Here is a 21,904-nt window from a genome sequence, read left to right on the forward strand (position 1 = left end):
TCTAGGATTCTAGATCAGAGCTGTGATGGTACCATTTTTTGCAAGAGCTGATGGTGAAAAGGTAGAAAGGTGGCATTAAAAAGTTCAAACTTCTTAGTTTCGTCGCAATGACAATGAGCAGTTGAGCTATTCGACACATTCAGTAGAGGGCCTAGCCAAGATGCCAATCTCTCTATACTATATCACTCTTATGCATATTGGTGCGACAGAGAGACATTATAGTGTATCGTTCGTTACGGCGCAAACTATTGGAATTTGGCATCTTGGCTAGGCACCCAGTCATGGTTAGCCCATATACCTATACCTACTTACTTAGATAGGTAGTAAGTAGTTTAGCCTGGCGTTACTAAGCCATTATTGCGGTTTCGTGAGTTCAAACTTAGTTCAAACCCGGTCTCTTAACAAATTCTTATAGGTAGGTACCTACCAATTATCTGTTTATTAACCTGTCGAATCCCACGATATGACGTCACCATAAGCGTTCTGGCTCATATATGATCTGGATATATGAGCCGTGGGAGCTGACAGATTAAGCTACCCAAAATTTGTCTGGAAGAGATCGCTCATTTATACTGAGGTGTGCAGCGTGCAGGCGTGTGCTCTCTCTAATCTCTTAGGTAGGTACCTTACTTGTAAATTCATGATGGAACTATACTGTAGTTAATATACCTATTACATACATTACTTATCTAAAATATAATACTTAAATGTAATATTTCGATAACAGTTGAGTAACTGGGTTTCATGTGATAAAAAAACCGAGCTAATTACCTACAATAATGCCTCATTTCCGCTCTGGCTAAAATCGGAAGGTCAGATCAGATTTAAACTTTCACGATTTTTACACATTATTAAATTGTACAACGGGACTTAATCGCGTATCTAAGTTTTAAGATTTACCTCCGACGTTTCGAGGACGGCGTTGTCCCCGTGGTCTCGGAGAAGATTGGCTTACGAGGGGTGTTCAAAATATTCTCGGTATGAGAATGAAAACAAACAAGTACGAAAAGTTTGATATTTTTATTTTTCAATATACTCCCCCCCTATGTTCATACACTTAAAAGATCGATCAATTATTTTTTTTAATCCTGCATAAAAATATTTTTTATCTTTGGTGTAAAAATGCTCCTCCACTGCCGCCTTCAATGCTTCATCATCGGAAAATTTATTTCCACGCAGATCCTTTTTAAGATTGGGGAACAAAAAGAAGTCGCTGGGGGCTAAGTCCGGACTATACGGTGGGTGAGTAACAGTTTCAAACCCACATTCAACAATAGCTGCCTTGGCAATATGAGCAGTATGGACGGGGGCGTTGTCATGCAGAAGCATAACACCTTTGGTTAACTTTCCTCGCCTCTTTTCTTTGATTGCATCCTTTAATTGACGTAGAATGTTAGCGTAGTACTGTCCTGTGATATTTACACCTTTTTCTTTATAATCGATCAGTAATACTCCTTCACAATCCCAAAATATCGTGGCCATGACCTTGCCAGCTGAAGGGATGACCTTGAACTTCTTGGGATGAGCTGAACCCTTAATGTGCCACTGCATGGACTCTTGTTTACTCTCTGGGTCATAATGATGAACCCAGGTTTCATCTCCAGTAACTATTCTTTGCAGCACCTCATCAGGATTTTCACCGCACAGGTCAATAAAATCGGAACAACAAGCTACACGCATGTCTTTTTGAAGCCGAGTCAGCATTCGCGGAACCCATCTTGCACTTACTTTTGACATATTAAGATGGTCATGGATAATATCATGTACGGTACCAATAGAGAGATTGGTTACTTGTGCTATACATTTTACCTTCACTCGACCATCTTCCAATATAAGTTTTTCCACTTTATCAATATTTTCTTGTGAAGTAGCTACTACAGGCCGGCCAGGTCTAGGGTCGTCTTCAACACTCTCCCTTCCGCGTTTAAACTCGCTTGACCACTTTTGAATGGTAGATAAAGAAGGAGCAGACTCACGGTAAACACAATCCATTTCCTCTTTTATGGTTTTTGATTTTTACCCTGTTTTGTCAAGAATTTTATCACGCATCGATGTTCTAATTTATAGATGGTCAACCAAATCTTGTCAGTAAAAAAAGTCGCGAAATTCAAATTTTCTATGGGACGATATCCCTTCGCACCTACATTTTTCAAATTTGCCGCCTTTTTCTACTGTCAAGATCTGGTTGACCAAGTATAGTTAACATTGTCAATTCCCACATGATGTTCATGTTTGTTCAGCAATTGCAGAAAAACAAAAGAACATCTCGCTTCGAATTATACTTTTTTTTAATGTCAATGAATAAACCTTAGCGGCCAGTAACGAAAGAAATTTTAGAAGAGGTTGTAAGATATCAATACCGAGAATATTTTGAACGCCCCTCGTAAGTTGACATCAGCATCTTCTAACCGCGCGAGTTTTTTGAAATACTATTGGTCTTGTTTATCAGTTTGAACGTTTTGCGCACTAGGGATGTCACTCTGTCGACACACAACACTAACGATATTCGATTTATCGACTGTCGATATTCGTTTACGCTTACACTTACTAATAACTGGATTCCATGTGGATGAGATCTTGAAACCCTCGTCCCGATTGAAATTACTATGTTTTTTGATTTCAATGGCTTCCCGTCTTCTCCGAGACCACGGGGACAACGCCGTCCTCGAAACGTCGGAGGTAAATCTTAAAACCTAGATACGCGATTAAGTCCCGTTGTACAATTTAATAAGGTCAGATCAGATTCAGATGCCACTGATGCCAGTCACTTTAAACTAGGTAGTGCATGCGCCAATTCTTGGGCTTAGGTTACAAAAACGAAGTGGATAGGATAGGTACATGACAGATAACATAGAAAGAAATAAGATAAGAAGTAAGAAGCCTGCAATAATAACTTTTTGCTAGGCTATAGGCATTTTAGAACCTAGATTTGTTGACTGAAATCTTGAAGTAAACTTGCTACAATAGTCATTTTCTGGCCATGTTTTAAGCACTCTAGGCACTGCTGCATGCATACTAAACTCCTCTACATTCTAAATGAAACCGAAAGAATAATACCGAAACATAAATACCGAAGTTAAAGGAACTTCGGTATTTATCTACGTAAATTACTTACTGTTCTATTACTAACAGAAGCATCGGGATGAATGAAATAATAACCAATCACGATCAAAAGTTGTAAGTAAAACTTATTCATCAAAGAGGTTAGTGACTTGAGACACCTGCGCGACAGGTTGCATTCAACTTAACTTACCTTTAAAGTCCTGGAACTAATTGTTAACCCTTAACTCCAAAGTTGCAAATAATTCGTCATTCCAAATTAAAACACACACAATAATCACTCACACTTATTTTCACCACTCAAAGAAAGTCCGAAACAAGTTTCTCCGCGAGTTTCAGACGTAGAATTCGAGCTACAAAACCGGCTCACGCATTCAAACGCAATCGCATACTAAGAACGAACAGTAGCTTTAGCTTTACCGGTCCACGAACCCCATAAACTTGATTTACAACTTTATTTCTTACGGCGCCATCTGTGAATTTCCGTTGAAGCTGTATTGGTGCGTACCTGACTTAACAAGCGTGAGCGAGCATAACAAGTGAGTCGACTGCGATGGCAATCATGGTACGTAAATTATTAATGAAATGATAGATGGCGTTGTAGCCAAAAGAGTTCAGTTATGTTTTAACTCTGTAGATGGCGTTATGAACATTTTGGTATTTTACTATCAATATGTACATCTATGTCCGCGATAAACCCGAAAACTACTGAACGGATTTGTATGCGGTTTTCACCTTTGAAATAGTGATTCTTGAGGAAGGTTTAGGTGTAAATTCATGTAACTACCCATGCAAAGCTGGGGGGTGTCATTCTAAATCCCTAACAACGTTTGTCCTAAAGTCACTTGCCCTAACTGGTTTGTCCTAATGGGCACATGCCATAACCCTGCCCCCCTGCCCTGTTGCCTGATACACGCACGCAGTAATAAATAAACAAATGTATAGTTATAGTTATAGTGAATTTATTATTATATTGCATGCACTAGTGTCTAAGCAATTTTGTATTTTAATTTTAATTTAATTTTTTATGTTTCACAGCCTTATGAGCCATGTTACTTGAATAAAAATATATTATTATTATTATAACGATCAATTGTCATAACGATTATTTTCCATAATGTAAGGTTCTGAAAAATGGTTAGGTTTTAGAACTTGCTGCCACAAAAGTGGGTTAGGTTAGGGTTCAACTGCGACCCTCGCAAAAAAGAAAATATGCAGAATAAATAACATAGGATAAGTAATCAATATTAGGATAACCAAAACTAGGGTTTTTAGTGTTAGGACAACTGATCATTATGACAAAGAATATTAGGGAATGCATCGATAGGAAAAAAGACTATAGGGATTTAGATATAGATCCAAAGCTGGGGCGGGTTGCAAGTAATCTTATATTTTGTTGGCAAAACGACAACCAAAGAAGGATTCCCAATAATGTGATTCTTCATTTTATGTTATTAATTAGCTTCTGTAGCTACAGCCCACAAAAGTGTTGTGTAAATCACCTATGAAAAGGACAAATATTAGAAAAAAAAAATTAAGAGATTGTATTGGTACAATAAATATAATTGTTCAACAATCAAAATACACATTTACATCATATCATAAGAGATACATTTTAAGTCCTAGCTGTCCTCCGCTGACTCTGAATCACTATCACTGGGCGGCCACATGGGTCTTGTGTCTGCCTGTTTTTGTGCGGATTCCAGATATTTTGCCTGCGCTTCCAGAACACTTTTGCTGTCTGTACAAGCTGCATACAGATCTAATGCTTCATTATTAAGTTCCAAAAAGGAATGACCCCAAGAAAACTTTGAAAGGTAGAACTGCGCCTCCTTTTTATGCCCCGTTATATACATAGCGGCTGCCAATGCCTCCACGCAACTCAGTTGGTAAGGTTTACCATAGTTTATGGGATTGGCTGCGACTAAAAATGGCAATAGCCTCGGGTGAGGTGATTTCATTCTACCAAAAGGTGTTTCATCAATTTTAGCCCACGAACAGTCTATGACTGCAAGTCCTGATTTTTCAATAATGTTCTTGTCATTAGGACTGACGCATTGGGTGCCAACTGGGGATAGCACTAATCCTGGAAACCGTTGGCCGAGTTTAAGGTTTTTTATGATATTGTGTCGCAGAAGTTTTCTTCCAGAGCATTTCTTAGGATCACAGTGATTTAAATCCCACATCGCTACTGTAAAGGATGCTTCCGTTCCTTCTCCGTCAGAGCTGCTGTCATCGCTATCTTCTGATGATGCTACAGTAAGCTCATTTAATCTCTCTGCGTAGTCCCTTTCGGTATGTTGGTTGGAGCGTTTATTGCGGTTTTTGAGGTTTTTGCCGGGTGCCATAGTGCTGTAACAAAATTGCTTGTTTTTAAAACATTGCTATTGTAAATCATTTTAGTTTCTAGCATAAAGCACAATTAAAATACAAAGATATAGCCTATTACATTTTAAAACTTTACTATAACTCCACTGCAATATCTTTACTTAAGTTTACAACTCAAAACGAAAATTAGTTTAACCTCACTCCATTCAATAATGACATTTGTGAGCGCGGAGCGTGACGTGTGTCACTATCAACCGTCACACTAATGTCAATGTCATTTAAAGGCTTCTACAGACTTTGCAACAAATGGCATACGAAATTTAAAATCATAACACACTATCGCACCGCACCAAGGTCACGGTGCACCGCACCCATAAGTGAGAGCGAGAAAAAGATATCATTATATGTGATAGTGTGTTACCACTTTTAGATAATTACCCCAATGTATCGCAAATCGCATGCGATTATATTATAAGATTTATAAGGTTTGTAAATAAGTACTATAAAATGATTGGCTGCGTTCGTAATATTATAGTAATAGACATTTGAAGCAAATTTGAAATAATTAAGCATGTATTCGTTATATTTGAATATTAATTATTATTGCATTTTTATATTTATCATGGGCGGATAACGCAAATACTTGAGCAATTTTTCTCTTAAATACGTACGTAGAAATCTGTAATTAATGTTTGTTTCTTTACTGGCATGTTGCCAAAGTTACCCGAAAACTGTTAAAAGGAAATAGTTTTCCGTCACTGTCATAAGAATTTATCATCTTTACGGTATTGCTTTTATAAAGGTGGTTGAATTTTTATTTTTAAAGTTACCAATAATAATTCAAAATTGATTTTAGTCGAGGCAGGATGAGCAGCGCCTCTATGGCAGGTAATTTTATTAATTTTATACCTATTAATATTTAAACGACTTACCGACAACTTTAACAAAGCGGCTAGAATAGGAACATCCGTTTTCTACTGGCTTAGATACCTATTAGTTTCCTGAGCAGACCTTATTCCGCTTTATTACGGATTTTGTAACGCCAAGCCACATGCAATGCAGACTCGATGTAGTCGCTGTATATATACGTAGCTAGTGGATCTGTGATGCGCATGATACAAATTTGGGGCATTATCTATGAAAAGGGATCTTATTGTCGATGGCGCTTACGCTTACGACGCACAACGTCGCGCGGCATTGTATTTATATCGGAGCATTGTTAATATTGGCGTAAGTGCCATCGACAATAAGGTCCCTTTTCATAGATAACGTCACATTTAAACCATGAGAAAACAGAACTCAAACATGAGTGGGCAGCCACAGCATTATCCAATCTAAAGCTATTAGATCAGAATCAGCTTGATGTTGACCATGTAAAATGTAGAACGGAAAATACGACAGGAAAAAATAATTCGATTAGGTACTTATTGTTTGGGCTTAACAATGGCCATAATCGATAGACCTATTACGTCGTCATGGTAGTTAGGTACCTACTAATCATTGTACTGACGAACCTCAGTGTAGAAGTTATAAAAAAAATCGTAATGTACCATGCTACCATGTCGTCATATTATTATAGAACAATAGATTCAACAAACAAAAACACCGACCAAGTGCCTGTCGGACTACGCAAAATGAAGTTCTGTACGTTTCATCATCACTATCACTACATAGTATAAAACAAAGTCGCTTCCCGCTGCGCTGCCTGTCTGTATGTATGCTTAGTTAGATCTTTAATACTACGCAACGGATTTTGATGCGGTTTTTTTTAATAGATAGAGTGATTCAAGAGGAAGGTTTATGTATAATTTCATAATTTGTTAACCCGTGCGAAGCCGCACGGTGGGCTGAAAATCGGCCCCCATAGAAATAGAAACCGAAGTCTTAAATTTGAACTTTTTTTTATTGGAATAGCTTTTGTTAGGTTTTATTATGTCCCAAAATTAATCTTAGCTAATTTGGTTGGAAAAATAATTAATTATAATTTTTTTTCAAAATCTTTGTATGGCGCGTATCAGAAAAAACGAGTTTTCTCCGAAAATAAAAAGTTAACCGTAATATCCTGACAGATGATTTTAAAACCAATTATTCTTGATTTTTCCACATAATTAGAATATTCCTACGGGGTGCACTTTTTTTTTTAAAAATCGATATATTTTTTTATTTTTATTATCTTATTTTTTTATTTTAATACGGTTATACTCGTTATTTTGACTACAAAAAATGAATTTGAGTTTGATCTAACCAATAACTTACGCGTAATGAATTTTTGTTCTAAGCAAATGTATGGAGCGTACGAGTAAAACGGATTTTTTTTCAAAAATTAAAGTTATACCGTAATATCCTTGCAGATGATTTAAGTACCAATTATTAATGATATTTTGACATAACGCGAACTTTTCTACCGTGTGCACTTATTTAATAAAAAATAAAAAACTTATTTTTTCATGCTGAAATAGCTTTTTCTCATTGTTTTAATCAAATAAATAATAAACATACAACAGTTACAAGTAGAAAATTGAAAATAAAACCATTACATCCTTTACATTATTACCATTGTATCCTCTTTATTACATTATCTTTGTACTTAATGAAACAGTATTTAACAAATGACACATTGACAACTTATGAGTCTAAAATTAATGATCATTAATGAGGTCCGGTTACAATCGTTAGTAGATATTATGAATGCAGTTTAATCATTAAGGTTTTAATCATTATGCTTATAATTAGACGTAAAACTAATTATAATAGCAATGATATACTCGTAGAATGGTGGTGTTCATTAGTACTAGCAATAACCTCAAATGTGTACCCTGATTCTGAAATGGACACGGATTCGGAAGTAAGCGACCAGGAAAACTAAACTTTCAGGATTCCAATATTAGCATTAGAATACTTTTAATTAGGATAGCATTACATATACTTATTTCTGTTTTTATGTAAACCAATTATTGATAATGTTACTGATATTTATTTAATTAAGTAAATTTGTAGTATCTACTAATGATTGTAACCGGACCTTATTAACGATCATTAATTTTAGACTCATCAGTTGTCAATATGTCAAATTTGTTAAATATTGTTTCATTAAGTACAAAGATAATGTAATAAAGAGGATACAAAGGTAATAATGTAAAGGATGTAATGGTTTTATTTTCAATTTTCTACTTGTAACTCTTGTATGTTTATTATTTATTTGATTAAAACAATGAGAAAAAGTTATTTCAGCATGAAAAAATAAGTTTTTTATTTTTTGTTAAATAAGTGCATACGGTAGAAAAGTTCGCGTTATGTCAAAATATCATTAATAATTGGTACTTAAATCATCTGCAAGGATATTACGGTATACCTTTAATTTTTGAAAAAAAATCCGTTTTACTCGTACGCTCCATACATTTGCTTAGAACAAAAATTCACTACGCGTAAGTTATTGGTTCGATCAAACTCAAATTCATTTTTTGTAGTCAAAATAACGAGTATAACCGTATAAAAATAAAAAAATAAAATAATAAAAATAAAAAATATATATCGATTTAAAAAAAAAAAAGTGCACCCCGTAGGAAAATTCTAATTATGTGGAAAAATCAAGAATAATTGGTTTTAAAATCATCTGTCAGGATATTACGGTTAACTTTTTATTTTCGGAGAAAACTCGTTTTTTCTGATACGCGCCATACAAAGATTTTGAAAAAAAATTATAATTAATTATTTTTCCAACCAAATTAGCTAAGATTAATTTTGGGACATAATAAAACCTAACAAAAGCTATTCCAATAAAAAAAAGTTCAAATTTAAGACTTAGGTTTCTATTTCTATGGAGGCCGATTTTCAGCCCACCGTGAGCCGGGGCGGGTCGCTAGTTATGAATATGATACAAAAAGCCATACAAGTGATACAAGTCAAAGAGCGTATCTTCACAGCACTAACGTCATTTTAATAAGAAGATACTACTAGACCTCGAGCCAGGCGCAAATTTCGTCAGTCATCGCCTCCCGGGTGAAAACTCGTACACTGGTTAACGGCCATATATGATGAACCCTCGTGGACGTCAGCTGCCGCTACGTTGGTGGGTTGAGGAATGGCAGCCACCGAAACACGTAAAAACAAATTATTTTTTCAGTCATCGCCTTCCTTTTGATACTTAGTCAGATGAAAGTTTAGGTGCTATTGTTAATAAAAAAATTCGTCAGCCGGTTGTATCGCAGTGGAATCACCGTCAGCTGTACACATAAACATGTAAAATATTATTTTTTTCAGTCATCGCCTCCCGCTTGATACTTTGTCAGATGATAGTTTAGGTGCTATTGTTAATAAAAAACCTCGTCAGCCGGTTGTATCGCGGTGGAATCACCGTCAGCTGGTCACATGAACATGTAAAAAAAATTTTTTTTCAGTCATCGCCTCCCGCTTGATACTTTGTCAGATGATAGTTTAGGTGCTATTGTTAATAAAACAAATCGTCAGCCGGTTGTATCGCGGTGGAATCACCGTCAGCTGGTCACATGAACATGTAAAGATTTCAATATATTAGTAGTTTGTGTATATCGATCAAATTTAGTCAAATCTGTAGACTTCCTCGACATTTTGGATCGGCTGCTCAACAAAGTCAACGAATTAGGTTACACCTGCATTGTAGTGGGCGATACCAACATAGACTGTTTAACTATGTCAGTGGACCATAAACATTTACTCGACATCCTTACCTCACATAACTTTGAGAATGTTGTAAACTTCCCCACGCGTGAAACCAGTACCACGTCCACTTCTCTGGATCACGTGTACATAAACCATAATAAGGATCACTTGGTCAGTGCACCTGCAGCGGTAACAAACATCAGCGACCACTACGGCGTCCGCGTGGAAATTGAGTGTGAGCGCACGTCCGCGCCGCCCCCGCGCACCCGCCGCGTCCGCGACTACACCGCCGCCTCGAAAATTGCCTTCGCGCGAGCCGTTGATAGTGTGGATTGGGACAAATTATATCAGAACAAAACCACCGTTGACGACCTCGCCTTTGCAATTATTAATGTCATAATTAACAAAATAGAAATCTGCTTCCCATTCAAAGTCAAACCTAACGTCTCAAAAAGTACTACTTGGATTACGGAGGAAGTATATAACATGAAGCGACTGCTATTCGATATTGTTAATCTGAAAAACAAATTTCCTGAGGAAGATTTGTTAGATCAAAGAATAGCCGAACTTAACAGTAGGTATAATAAGCTCACGCGGGATATTAAATCGGAATTCTACGCCACCAAAATAAATAGTAGTGATAATAAAATTAAAGCTATGTGGCACGTGGTCAACACAGAAACGAACAAAACTAAAACATCTGCCGTTGACTATACAGAGATAATTAAAAAACCAGATGGTTCCGAATTTTCAAGTAAGTTAAATTTATTAAACACTATGAACGAGCAGTTTGTGTGGGCCGCGAGTCGGTGCGGAGCGCCACCTGCACAGCGCCCGCGCGCCCTTGCCTCGCTCTCGCACGCATGTGCCGCCGCTGACCGCTCGCTGCTATTTAAGCACTTCACACCGGCAGAGGTGCATAAAATCATAGTGAACTATATCGCAAATAAACCCACCCAAGATCTGTACGGTATATCAGTAGAACTTATTAGACTTTCGGCCACTCCACTCGCTCATCCATTAGCTAAACTTTTCAACGAATGCTTGCGAACTGGGAGATACCCGAAGTCCCTTAAGGAAATAAGAGTCAGCCCGCTGTACAAAGGGAAGGGGAAGAAAGAAGACCCTGGTTGTTATCGTCCGATCTGTATTATACCAGTAGTAGCGAAGATCTTCGAGAATGGACTAACAACCCGTCTATCTCAGTTCCTGTCGAACAATAACTGCGTATCAGAACGCCAGTACGCATATAGATCAGGACGATCCACCACAATGATGGCCCGTGAAGTGGTACGCCTTATTCTTCAAGCGCGTGAACGAAATCTCGAGGTCGCAGTCCTTTTCTGTGACCTCTCGAAAGCCTTTGACGTAGTTGACCACAATTTACTCTGTTCAAAGCTCTGCCATTATGGTGTTCGGGGCCCTGCGCAAGACCTGATGTTAGACTTTATGCGCGACCGGACGCAGTACGTAACCGGCCAAAGAGGTAGTCTGAACTCAAATGGGCTGTCGACCACCATTGGCGTCCCCCAGGGATCGTCCTTGTCAAATGTGGCTTTTTCCGTCCTTCTCAACGACTTGCCCATGGCGGTTAGTGGGGGCGAGGTATATATGTACGCGGACGACGTTGCTGCTATTGTGACCGCTCCAAGCATTGACCAACTGGAGGCGAATTTAAACACGGTTGCCGGGCAATTATCGGACTGGTTTGAACATAACGGTCTCATTTTAAATTTAACCAAGACCCAATTCATTCAGTTCGATTTGTCCGGACGCAGGCGCCGCCCTCTGCATGTAGAACTTGCCAGCGGTGTCATCGGTCAAGTCAATAGCACCTCGTTCTTGGGCTTTCATATTGACCAAAGACTAACGTGGGAGAGCCACATCGAATACCTGTGCGGAAAACTAGGAAAAGCTTGTTACGCCTTAGGTAGGCTGACGACTGTTCTCCCGCGGCAGGCAGTCCGCAGCTGCTACTACGCCAGCATACAGTCCATTATACAATATGGGCTTGAGCTATGGGGACGCGCGGCCGACTGGCAGCGTGTTTTCCGGCTCCAAAAACGAGCCGTAAGATCTTTGGCTCGAGTACCATGGCATGAGTCGGCAAAGCCACACTTCACCGCCTTAGGAATCGTCACAATGCCGGGTCTCCTAATACTGCAGACAGCCGTATACACACGGGAGAATCTCGATAAATATCCTAGACGGGGTGAAAAAAGCGCCCGTGTAACTCGCTATGGACACAAATTAGCGGCAGTGCCACGTAGTCTAGCCAAAACGGCTAAATCTATACATGTTATGGGCCCCGCTGTGTATAATAACCTACCAGCATCCATAACTGATGCGCCTAGTCTGGTAAGTTTCAAGGCTAAACTCAAAAATTGGCTTATTGGGCGGTCGTTTTATAGTGTCGACTGTCGAGGAATAATTGATCTGTAAATATTTATAAGTGGTTAAATGAATATGAAATAATGTTAATAATTAAATAATATAAATAATAATGCCAGTAAATAATGTTGCAATAATTGACTTGTAAATTTAATTTAATTATGTTTCTCAAATGTTTGAATATGAAAATTGTGTATTTATCTACCTACAATGTAGATTAGTCATGTAATCCTGACCTGTAATTTATATTATTAATAAAATATGAGTATGAGTATGAGTATGAGTAAAAAAAAAAATTTTTTTTCAGTCATCGCCTCCCGATTGATACTTTGTCAGATGATAGTTTAGGTGCTATTGTTAATAAAAATTGTCAGCCGGTTGTATCGCGGTGGAATCACCGTCAGCTGGTCACATGAATATATAAAGCAAATTAATAAATACAATCTAAAATTTAAAATAATTGGTTGAATTTAAAATGATGTGTTTTTAATTAACAATAGCACCTAAACTATCATCTGACAAAGTATCAAGCGGGAGGCGATGACTGAAATTTTTTTTTTTACATGTTCATGTGACCAGCTGACGGTGATTCCACCGCGATACAACCGGCTGACGATTTTTTTAATTAATAATAGCACCTAAACTATCATCTGACAAAGTATCAAGCGGGAGGCGATGACTGAAAAAAATATTTTTTTACATGTTCATGTGACCAGCTGACGGTGATTCCACCGCGATACAACCGGCTGACAATGTTTTTTATTAACAATAGCACCTAAACTATCATCTGACAAAGTATCAAGCGGGAGGCGATGACTGAAAAAAAAATATTTTTTTACATGTTCATGTGACCAGCTGACGGTGATTCCACCGCGATACAACCGGCTGACGATGTTTTTTATTAACAATAGCACCTAAACTATCATCTGGCAAATAATCAAACGGGAGGCGATGACTGAAAATATTTTTTTTACGTGTTTCGGTGGCTGCCATTCCTCAACCCACCAACGGAGCGGCAGCTGACGTCCACGAGGATTCATCATACGTAGCCGTTAACCACTATAGGAGTTATCGCCTGGGAGGCGATTGGTCATGGAAACCGGTTCGTGGCTCGCGGTCTATACATTTTATTCGTAAAAATCAAAATTAGGCTCTTTGCAATCTTAATTTTGTGACCTACATATCAAATTATGTTACGTGTTGATTTTTAATACACTTTATAGTTTCCGAGTAAAACGAATAGAATCAATGGGCAAACAGACGGACATGACACTATACGGGTTCCATTTTTGCCATTTTGGCTACGGAGCCCTAAAAAGTAAAATTATCGATTTACCTACTTTTGTAAGCTCGTATCGTGTCACATTTCTGTGGATTTGAATTTTATTTGCGTGTCGGAAAGTCGCTTTTGGAGTAATATTCTGGGGTTTACGTCTAATATTCTACGATTTACGGTAGAAAGGGTTATAATCCGATAAGGTAAAGTCATTTGTACGGTGGAATATCGTCTGATGGTTGATGAATGATAGCGTTGATGGACAATTTAACGTTCATAAATAATGTGCTCGATGGGAATTTGGGCAGCTGACGGGCTTTTAGAGGCTAAATATTTTTACTTTTACTTTGATTGCTAGTTAATATTTAATAGTATACTCCTGCTTACAGTCCTGTAAGAGTATGAAACACCTATTTGCTAGAGTGGCTAAGTAATACTAATAAGTACCTACTTAAGTATCTAATGTTGGTATGCTCACCTCCGTCTAACAGATAACTGCCTGTTCCGCATTTATAGGACTACAAGCCAAGTTGACAGCGATATGAATAGCCCAAACTGTGTAAGTGTTATTGTAAACGTCAAACTTCTATGAAATGATGATGTTTACATTAAATAACACTTGCACAGTCTATGCTATCAAAATCGCTGCCAAATTAGCTTGGTCTATAGATCTCTACATGACTCAGATGAAACTTAGGTAGGTGTGGGTAAACAATATGCTTAAAGTATTGATAGGACCTTTACCTAGCTTCGTTTAAGAGTTCATGATGATTACGAAGTAATATTTGGTTTGTTTACATTTTTTGCTATTTTGTATTGAACTTGTCAAACCTCCTCCTCCACTCCCTGCTCCTCCTCCACTCCTCCACTGCTCCTCCTACCACTGCTCTCCAGGCCTCTCGATCTTCGGCCATCTGCATCGTTGCATTGAATTCGTTTAGAGCTCGTAAAAACGAAGTGTTCGCTCTAATCTAAACACTACCATTACCAGAGGCGTCACTCCGCGATTTACAACAGGTAGCTAAAAGTACATCTGTTCCACACCAATTTTGGTGGCTAGCCATAAGCCGCGCGTGGCGCTGTCGCTATCGCCACCTAGCGGCCATATCTGTCCTGATTGTAACAGACGCGTTTTGTTAGAGAGTGAGTCTTCTGTACCTAGTACTATTATTTATTCTGTGCCATTACCTAAATAGGATAATACTTGTTGTTGTGGCTGATTTGCCGTCACAGGTAGTCAGTTGTGACTAACGACACCTAATGAGCCAATGACGTAATATTGGTTAGTGTTGTGTGCATATTATTATTGGTACCTGCTGATAGGTACTCATAATAGAGTCAGACCGAGAACGGTCTGCAGCGATTTTGATAGCCCACGCAGTGCAAGTGTAATTTTAAACGTCAAACTTCTATGAATTTATGACGTGTAAATAACACTTCACTGCGTAGGCTATCAAAATCGCTGCAGACTGTTCTTGGTCTAACTCTATGTATATTATTGGTCATTAATTATGATGTATAATTTTGTACTGTGTAATAATTTTGACCAATTTTGGGCGTGTATGAAGAGCTTAGCGATGCAACGCTAGACGCTAAAGGGGTTATTAATTGTAATAGACATAGTGGATGGACAATATGGACACATAATTATATTGCTTTCTGGTATGCCTGGTGGATGGAAGTAGTAACGATCCAAATTTCACGCAAGCAGAACCACGGGCACAACTGTACTGTAGAAGTGATTAAAGCGTAACATACTCCTAAATAAGGATCAAGGTTGAATGAGCAATAGATGCATCTAGAAAAACTGCACAAACAAGTCGTCAGCCTAGTACGCGTTATCTCGCTAAAGTGACTCATCATACGCTAAAAATAATCTGAAATATGTCACCATAATAGCATTAACACAGACGCCCTTGGCTCTCCTTTTTCCTCGCGTTATCCCGGCGTTTTCCCACGGCTCATGGGAGCCTGGGGTCCGCTTGGCAACTAATCCCAAGAATTGGCATAGGCACAAAGCTACTGCCATCTGACCTTTCAACCAAGAGGGTACACTAGGCCTTAATGGTATTAGTCCGGTTCCCTCACGATGTTTTCCTTCACCGAAATGCGACTGGTAAATATCAAATGATATTTCGTACATTTGGTTCCGAAAAACTCATTGGTACGGCGAGTTTGAACCCGCGACCTCCGGATTGCAAGTCGCACGCTCTTACCGTTAGGGGCGTTAGGCCACCATAACAGCAAAACCCAGACGTCCTTGGCTATATAGGCAATAGGCATATATTATTAACGAAGTGTGTTATAGTTGATCGATTTTCTAACAACCGTGTGACAGTTATTATCTGTCGACACAGTTGTCTTTGTAGCGGTCGTTGGTAGTCGTCCGTAACGGTTTCATTTACTGTGAGTACTTATTCGTATATAATTTACATGTATAATTATTATATAATTTACGCTCTTGTACCATTTGTTACAGTTGTTTTGAAGTTAAATAGTATGAAATTTATTAAAAAAATACGTTTATCCCATTTTGTAACTCTTTGATGAATTTAAAAGTTAGGAACTGTGCGGCTACCACCAGTTCTGACATTAACGAATATTCGCTCACGTCTACGTATTGCTAACAAAGGGTTTAAATTATGCCTTTCACCCGAGTTAAACACTCTCCTTTTCATTTCGAATACGAGAAAAGTAAAATACATGAGATTTTTTTTAAAACATGATATTTTTTATAGCATTTCTTAGAGTAGGTAATTAGGTATAATAATAATATATAATAATACGCCTCTTTATTTCCATAATGAATTACTAAACTACTTAAGTGCCTACATATTTAACATGCATAACATGAGGTAATTAGACTAATTACTAATTAGGTATACATACTTTCAATTAACTATTTAGGTAAAAAAGTACTTATCGTTATTTATGGAATGGGGAGTTAAAATATCTGGATGAAAATTGTAAAACCAAATTTCAATTGCTTATTGTAGAAAAAAAAAAGCGTACTTGGAAAGTAAAAATGCTTTAGTGCAGAAACGTATCAATTTTTGCATAATTTTTAGAACAACAGACCAGTCACCAGATATGTACTCGTACCTATTATTTCCACAAATGTAAAAAGTATAATACATTAGTTTGTGAACATCACGCGAAGGCCAACTGTCAGAAGGATGGTGGAAATAGTGGAAATACCATGACCCAGTCAGGAAGGCGTAGCTCACCGGGCCAGGAAATGCAACCGCGGAATAATGAGCCTATTTATACAGGAACAGAAAGAAATGCATTCCTTTTACTTGTAGTACAGCTGCCGTATTATGTACTTAACTTTCACAAACGTGCTGCACTTTACGATCACAAAAAAATAGCATTTTATACTTACAATCGTGATATAATAGAGAACCTGATTGGCCTAAGACATGGAGAAAAAAACAGGTCAAGTGCGAGTCGGACTCGCGCACGGAGGGTTCCGCACCATCAACAAAAAATAGAGCAAAACAAGCAAAAAAAAACAAGCAAAAAGAACGGTCACCCATCCAAGTACTGACCCCGCCCGACGTTGCTTAACTTCGGTCAAAAATCACGTTTGTTGTATGGGAGCCCCACTTAAATCTTTATTTTATTCTGTTTTTAGTATTTGTTGTTATAGCGGCAACAGAAATACATCATCTGTGAAAATTTCAACTGTCTAGCTATCACGGTTCGTGAGATACAGCCTGGTGACAGACGGACGGACGGACGGACGGACGGACGGACGGACGGACGGACAGCGGCTTAGTAATAGGGTCCCGTTTTTACCCTTTGGGTACGGAACCCTAAAAAATACATAGATTGCTCACTCCATACATCAGTTTTAGTACCAAAAAGACTATTAACATCTAGCATCTAGCGGAACTATCAGTACTGCTACTTGACAATAGAATAGATGTAGCACCGACCGGAAAGTCTTATGCTGTTGAGATAAGACTTTCCGGTCGGTGCTACATCTATTGTCAAGTAGCAGTACTGATAGTTCTGCTACTCGATGCTAGATGTAGACACTGAAATTTATAGTCTAACTGATGTATGGAGTGAGCACTCTTGTCTTACTATATTTCTCTATGCTTAAGATTAAAAAGCTTGGGTGTATGGGTATATAACTATTGTATAAGTCAACTTTTTCTATGAGTCAACTAAAATATTCTATTTCACTATTTCTTCTGTAAGTTCTGTACAACCTAAATAATTAAATAAATTTAACTACTGAAAAAGAAGCTCGTTGATGTCTTTTATTCTAGGTTATTATATTCTGACAATGAATATGGTTTTTGTCTCTTGTTGCGGCGACACGTGATTGGATAAAATTCATTATAGTTCAATAAAGCGTTTCATAATGAAGTCATTATAGTTTAGTCTGGAGTCTATAGAGAAAAATGATTTCTGTTTTCTTAACTTCTTCTTGTATTTTCTTGCTTAGGTATATATTTGGACACAGGAAACGTATATTTTGCGGTCTTTTCGTTAAGTTTATTTTCCGATTCTTTTTTTTTCAGACATATTTTGTATTGTTTCAATTGCCCTCGATAAAATTGTTTCAATTGTTCCATCGACATTTTTATAAATATTAAATTTGGTTAAAAAATAGGGAAGGCTCTTAGTGCACAAAAGTCAACATAATGTCAAAAAATAATTTTGTCCCATAAAAAACTGGCGCGCTTCGAGACGCGACAGGATGTTGGCAGATACTGCCCAAGGTTGTCACGATTCGTTTTGGAGTTATCCAGCTTGTTTCAAATGACCCACGTTTCAATTGACCCCAGTCTCCCCTATAGTGAAAACCGCACAGCTATTAGAATATAATATACCTTGTTCTCGACGCGACGAAGATGATTAAACAATAAACACAGTGTTTTGTTCCAGCCTGCTTCAACTACGACAACAAGGCCCAGGCCGAGAAGAAGCTGAAAGACAGCAGCATGGAGAGTGGAGGTACGTCTTGATAATTATTTATTGATTGATGCTATTTTTATGAAGTAGGTACTACTGGAGATCCAAAATGTGATCTCCAAAAAAGAATTTACCTACTTAAAATTTTAAAAAAATCAATAGCTGTTTAGTATAACAATCGAGTCATTTGTTTATGTAATAACAAATAATTTTGTGGTTTTCCTTGCACACTTCCTTTTGCCATTTAGGCGAAGGAAAAAGATGCAATAAAACACAATAAAATCCCAATACCACATCACAAAGTGAATTGGCAGGATAATGAAGTTTACCATAGGTAAATAAAAAAAAATACAAAGTTTGCTAAGGCCTTACCTATATGTAGCTTAGTCGTGTCCAGTTTACAACGATAAAAAATTAAATTACATTGACACAAAAATATCTTCTTAGCACAGTACATTTTTGAGCTGCAAACCATACGTCATATTATGAATTACACTTTTTAAATACATATATGTGACGTCTACCAAGACTAACTAGGTAAGGTATAGTATTTTCCTAATATCTTGGGTACGGTGACAGCTGTCATCTTAATACAGTTTTGTACAATTTTGCGTTTCAAGGTAAAATCTAAAGTATGATGTATGTATGTATAAACTCTTTATTGCACAAAACACAAAACACAAATTTATGGCACAGGATAGGCAGTACAAAGGCGAACTTGTCCCTTTAAGGGAAGTATATGGCGTAGGTACCCAAAGCTATGTGAAAAACTTATACTACATACATATGCCCTTATGGTCATAAGGGGATTTAACTTTTTCCCTATATATAAAAGGCTTATAATATATAAGGGTTATGGGACTTCAAATGGGCTATGCTAAAGACCCAAAGCGTGCCTACTTTAGCTACTGTGAAGCGGCTCTCACTAGTAAAACATTGGCTATGTGCGAAGTTGGTGGCGGAAACGGAAATACAAGCGACGCCAACGCACGACGTGGTGAAAATATGAACATTCGTGCGATGATATCTTCATACTATTTGGCAGATGCCAACTGTCATATAAGCAATAAATAAATAAATATTGGGGGACATCTTACACAGATCAACCTAGCCCCAAACTAAGCAAAGCTTGTACTATGGGTGCTAGGCGACGATATACATACTTATATAGATAAATACATACTTATATACATAGAAAACATCCAAGACTCCGGAACAAATATTAGTGTTCATCACACAAATAAATGCCTTTACCGGGATTCGAACCCAGGACCATCGGCTTAGCAGGCAGGGTCACTACCCGCTAGGCTAAACCGGTCGTCAAAATATGTCCCACACCCACCAGGGTGGCGCCACAGGCATGCACGGAGCGAAGACCAAACATGAGGTCATCAAGGTTTTCACGGTTAGTAGTTTCGCCCCAGGGACATTACTTAACCTGTCGCATGTTTATTATTTGACCCGCCTTTCCACACGCGAACTTTATCCACGAACTAAGTATAATTAAAAAATGTTATCTAATAATCCGTATCGACCCGACCGTATACCGTATCGTAGTAGTAGCATTCTATGAAGTTATCTATGATGTCTACCATTGTCCCGTTAGTCCCGTATGTACAAACGCGAATTTTCTGAAGATTTGTAGGTATAAGAGCCCAGAGGTACACACGAAATTAAATGTGTTTAGTATGGGGCTGCCCGTTGAATGCTTCAGTAGTTACAATGCAAGTTATAGAACTAAAATCTAAACCGAAAACATGGGTACTTACCTAATTATAACAAAATAATATGCCAATAACAAACAGGAATATACAATTTGTTGCAGGGAAGTCCGTCACAGGGCAAAAACTCTTGTAGGTATTTCTAATTTTGTACGAAGCTCAGATACAATCGAAAAGGTATAGCTTCACTCCTTCTGCTCTATCGACCTTCTGTAAGTGGGGTACTTACGTCATCATCATCATCAGGCTATATTAGTCCACTGCTGGACATAGCCCTCCCCTAACGGCGCCAAAGCGTCCTGTCTTGGGTACTTACGTGTACAAATGCATTAGTTAAAAGCGACTAAAGAGCTAGTAGACGGTCTTCCCTTATATACGGTTTTCTCCACATTAACCTTAATAGAGGAAATAATCTTAATTATTACATTATTCATTATATTGATATTATAAGAGCGTCGGAGGTCCAGTGGATAGGCGTGTTGCTTTCAATCAATAAGTCACGGGATCGATTCCCGGCTCATGATAAAGAGTTTCTTGGAATTTGATATACATTTACCTACCGGTCTCTTTTCGGTAAGTAAATAAGTAGGTATAAGATATTATACCTACCAGATATTTTTACGCGCTTTATGTGTAAAATTGCAAACTTATATCCAGGCCCGCATACTGTCTCTGTCTAACGGGTCTTTTTATCATTGTATTTGCATAATACCCAAGTAGGAACATTTAGTTACTTTCATCAATAAACATAATAAACATAATACGTATGTACCTATATACTTCAGTGAGTTCTTATTACCTATCTAATAAAGGACCATGCAGCAACACGCGTGTGACTGTGACTCCTCAGAAGCCATATGCCATATCCACATTTGGTGCCAGTATGCTGTTTGTTATAAAATAAAAAAATCCCAAAAAAATCATTCGTATGAATACAAAGTGAAGACAATATTCGATCCTAATATTGTAGGTATTCAGTATTCATATAACAAATCAGATAAACACAATGAAATGCGTGTTTCATAATTATTGTCTGGGACCGAACAAATGCTAGTTACACGGTCTATTTCACCCAAGACAATGATAAACTGATCGGAATCTAATCTAGGACTGAACGAATGAACTAATTGAACTAGGTAGGTACATCACTCAAGTCTAGCAACTGCCCGGGACGTCATCATCCGCGTGGGACCTACCTAGTACCTACTTGTCCTAGTTCACACTCGTACTAATTACTCGGAAAATTTGGTTGTACCTACTCGTAACGTAATTGAAACTTATTCGTCTGTGCACTATGGTAATTTACAACAAAATTTTCCGCGTAATATTTACGTGAAACTGCATGTGGACTAGGATATCGAACCAGTCATTAATAATTAATTAAGCAGCCGTGTTTTTGAACCAACAAGGTGTACGTCAGTTATCTAGATCGCCCAACTGCTCGATAGTACTGCTCTATCGTTTTCTTCGGGTATTTTTACTTTTTGTTAGTATAGTTATGCCGCACTATATTGTTTAGTTTTTTGTACATTTGATTGGCTTGTATCAATATTTTTGGATA

The 21,904-nt window shown here is 37.8% G+C and overlaps 2 protein-coding genes across 3 annotated transcripts in view; one reads left to right on the forward strand and one right to left on the reverse strand.

Annotated features, from left to right (window-relative positions):
• The window catches only part of LOC134650053 (calcyphosin-like protein), an 89,711-nt gene that overhangs the window by 59,599 nt on the left and 8,208 nt on the right, over window positions 1–21,904 (forward strand). The window contains exon 2 of the mRNA XM_063504877.1: window positions 18,596–18,664. Within this exon, the coding sequence (XP_063360947.1) occupies window positions 18,596–18,664 (69 nt within the window). The remainder of the gene's footprint in view (window positions 1–18,595; window positions 18,665–21,904) is intronic.
• LOC134650551 (18S rRNA aminocarboxypropyltransferase) lies at window positions 4,613–5,584 on the reverse strand. 2 transcript variants are annotated; one of them, XM_063505504.1, is made up of 2 exons: window positions 5,510–5,584; window positions 4,613–5,412 (listed from the first exon to the last, which is right to left on the reverse strand). In XM_063505504.1, exon 2 carries the CDS (start codon window positions 5,406–5,408, stop codon window positions 4,683–4,685), a length of 726 nt encoding a protein of 241 aa, XP_063361574.1. In that variant the 5' UTR covers window positions 5,409–5,412; window positions 5,510–5,584; the 3' UTR covers window positions 4,613–4,682. The 2 variants fall into 2 exon arrangements, with proteins under 2 accessions (XP_063361574.1, XP_063361575.1); XM_063505505.1 differs by having other exon boundaries at window positions 5,536–5,539.

Source organism: Cydia amplana, chromosome 8, assembly GCF_948474715.1.
Source record: "Cydia amplana chromosome 8, ilCydAmpl1.1, whole genome shotgun sequence".
NCBI lineage: Eukaryota > Metazoa > Arthropoda > Insecta > Lepidoptera > Tortricidae > Cydia > Cydia amplana.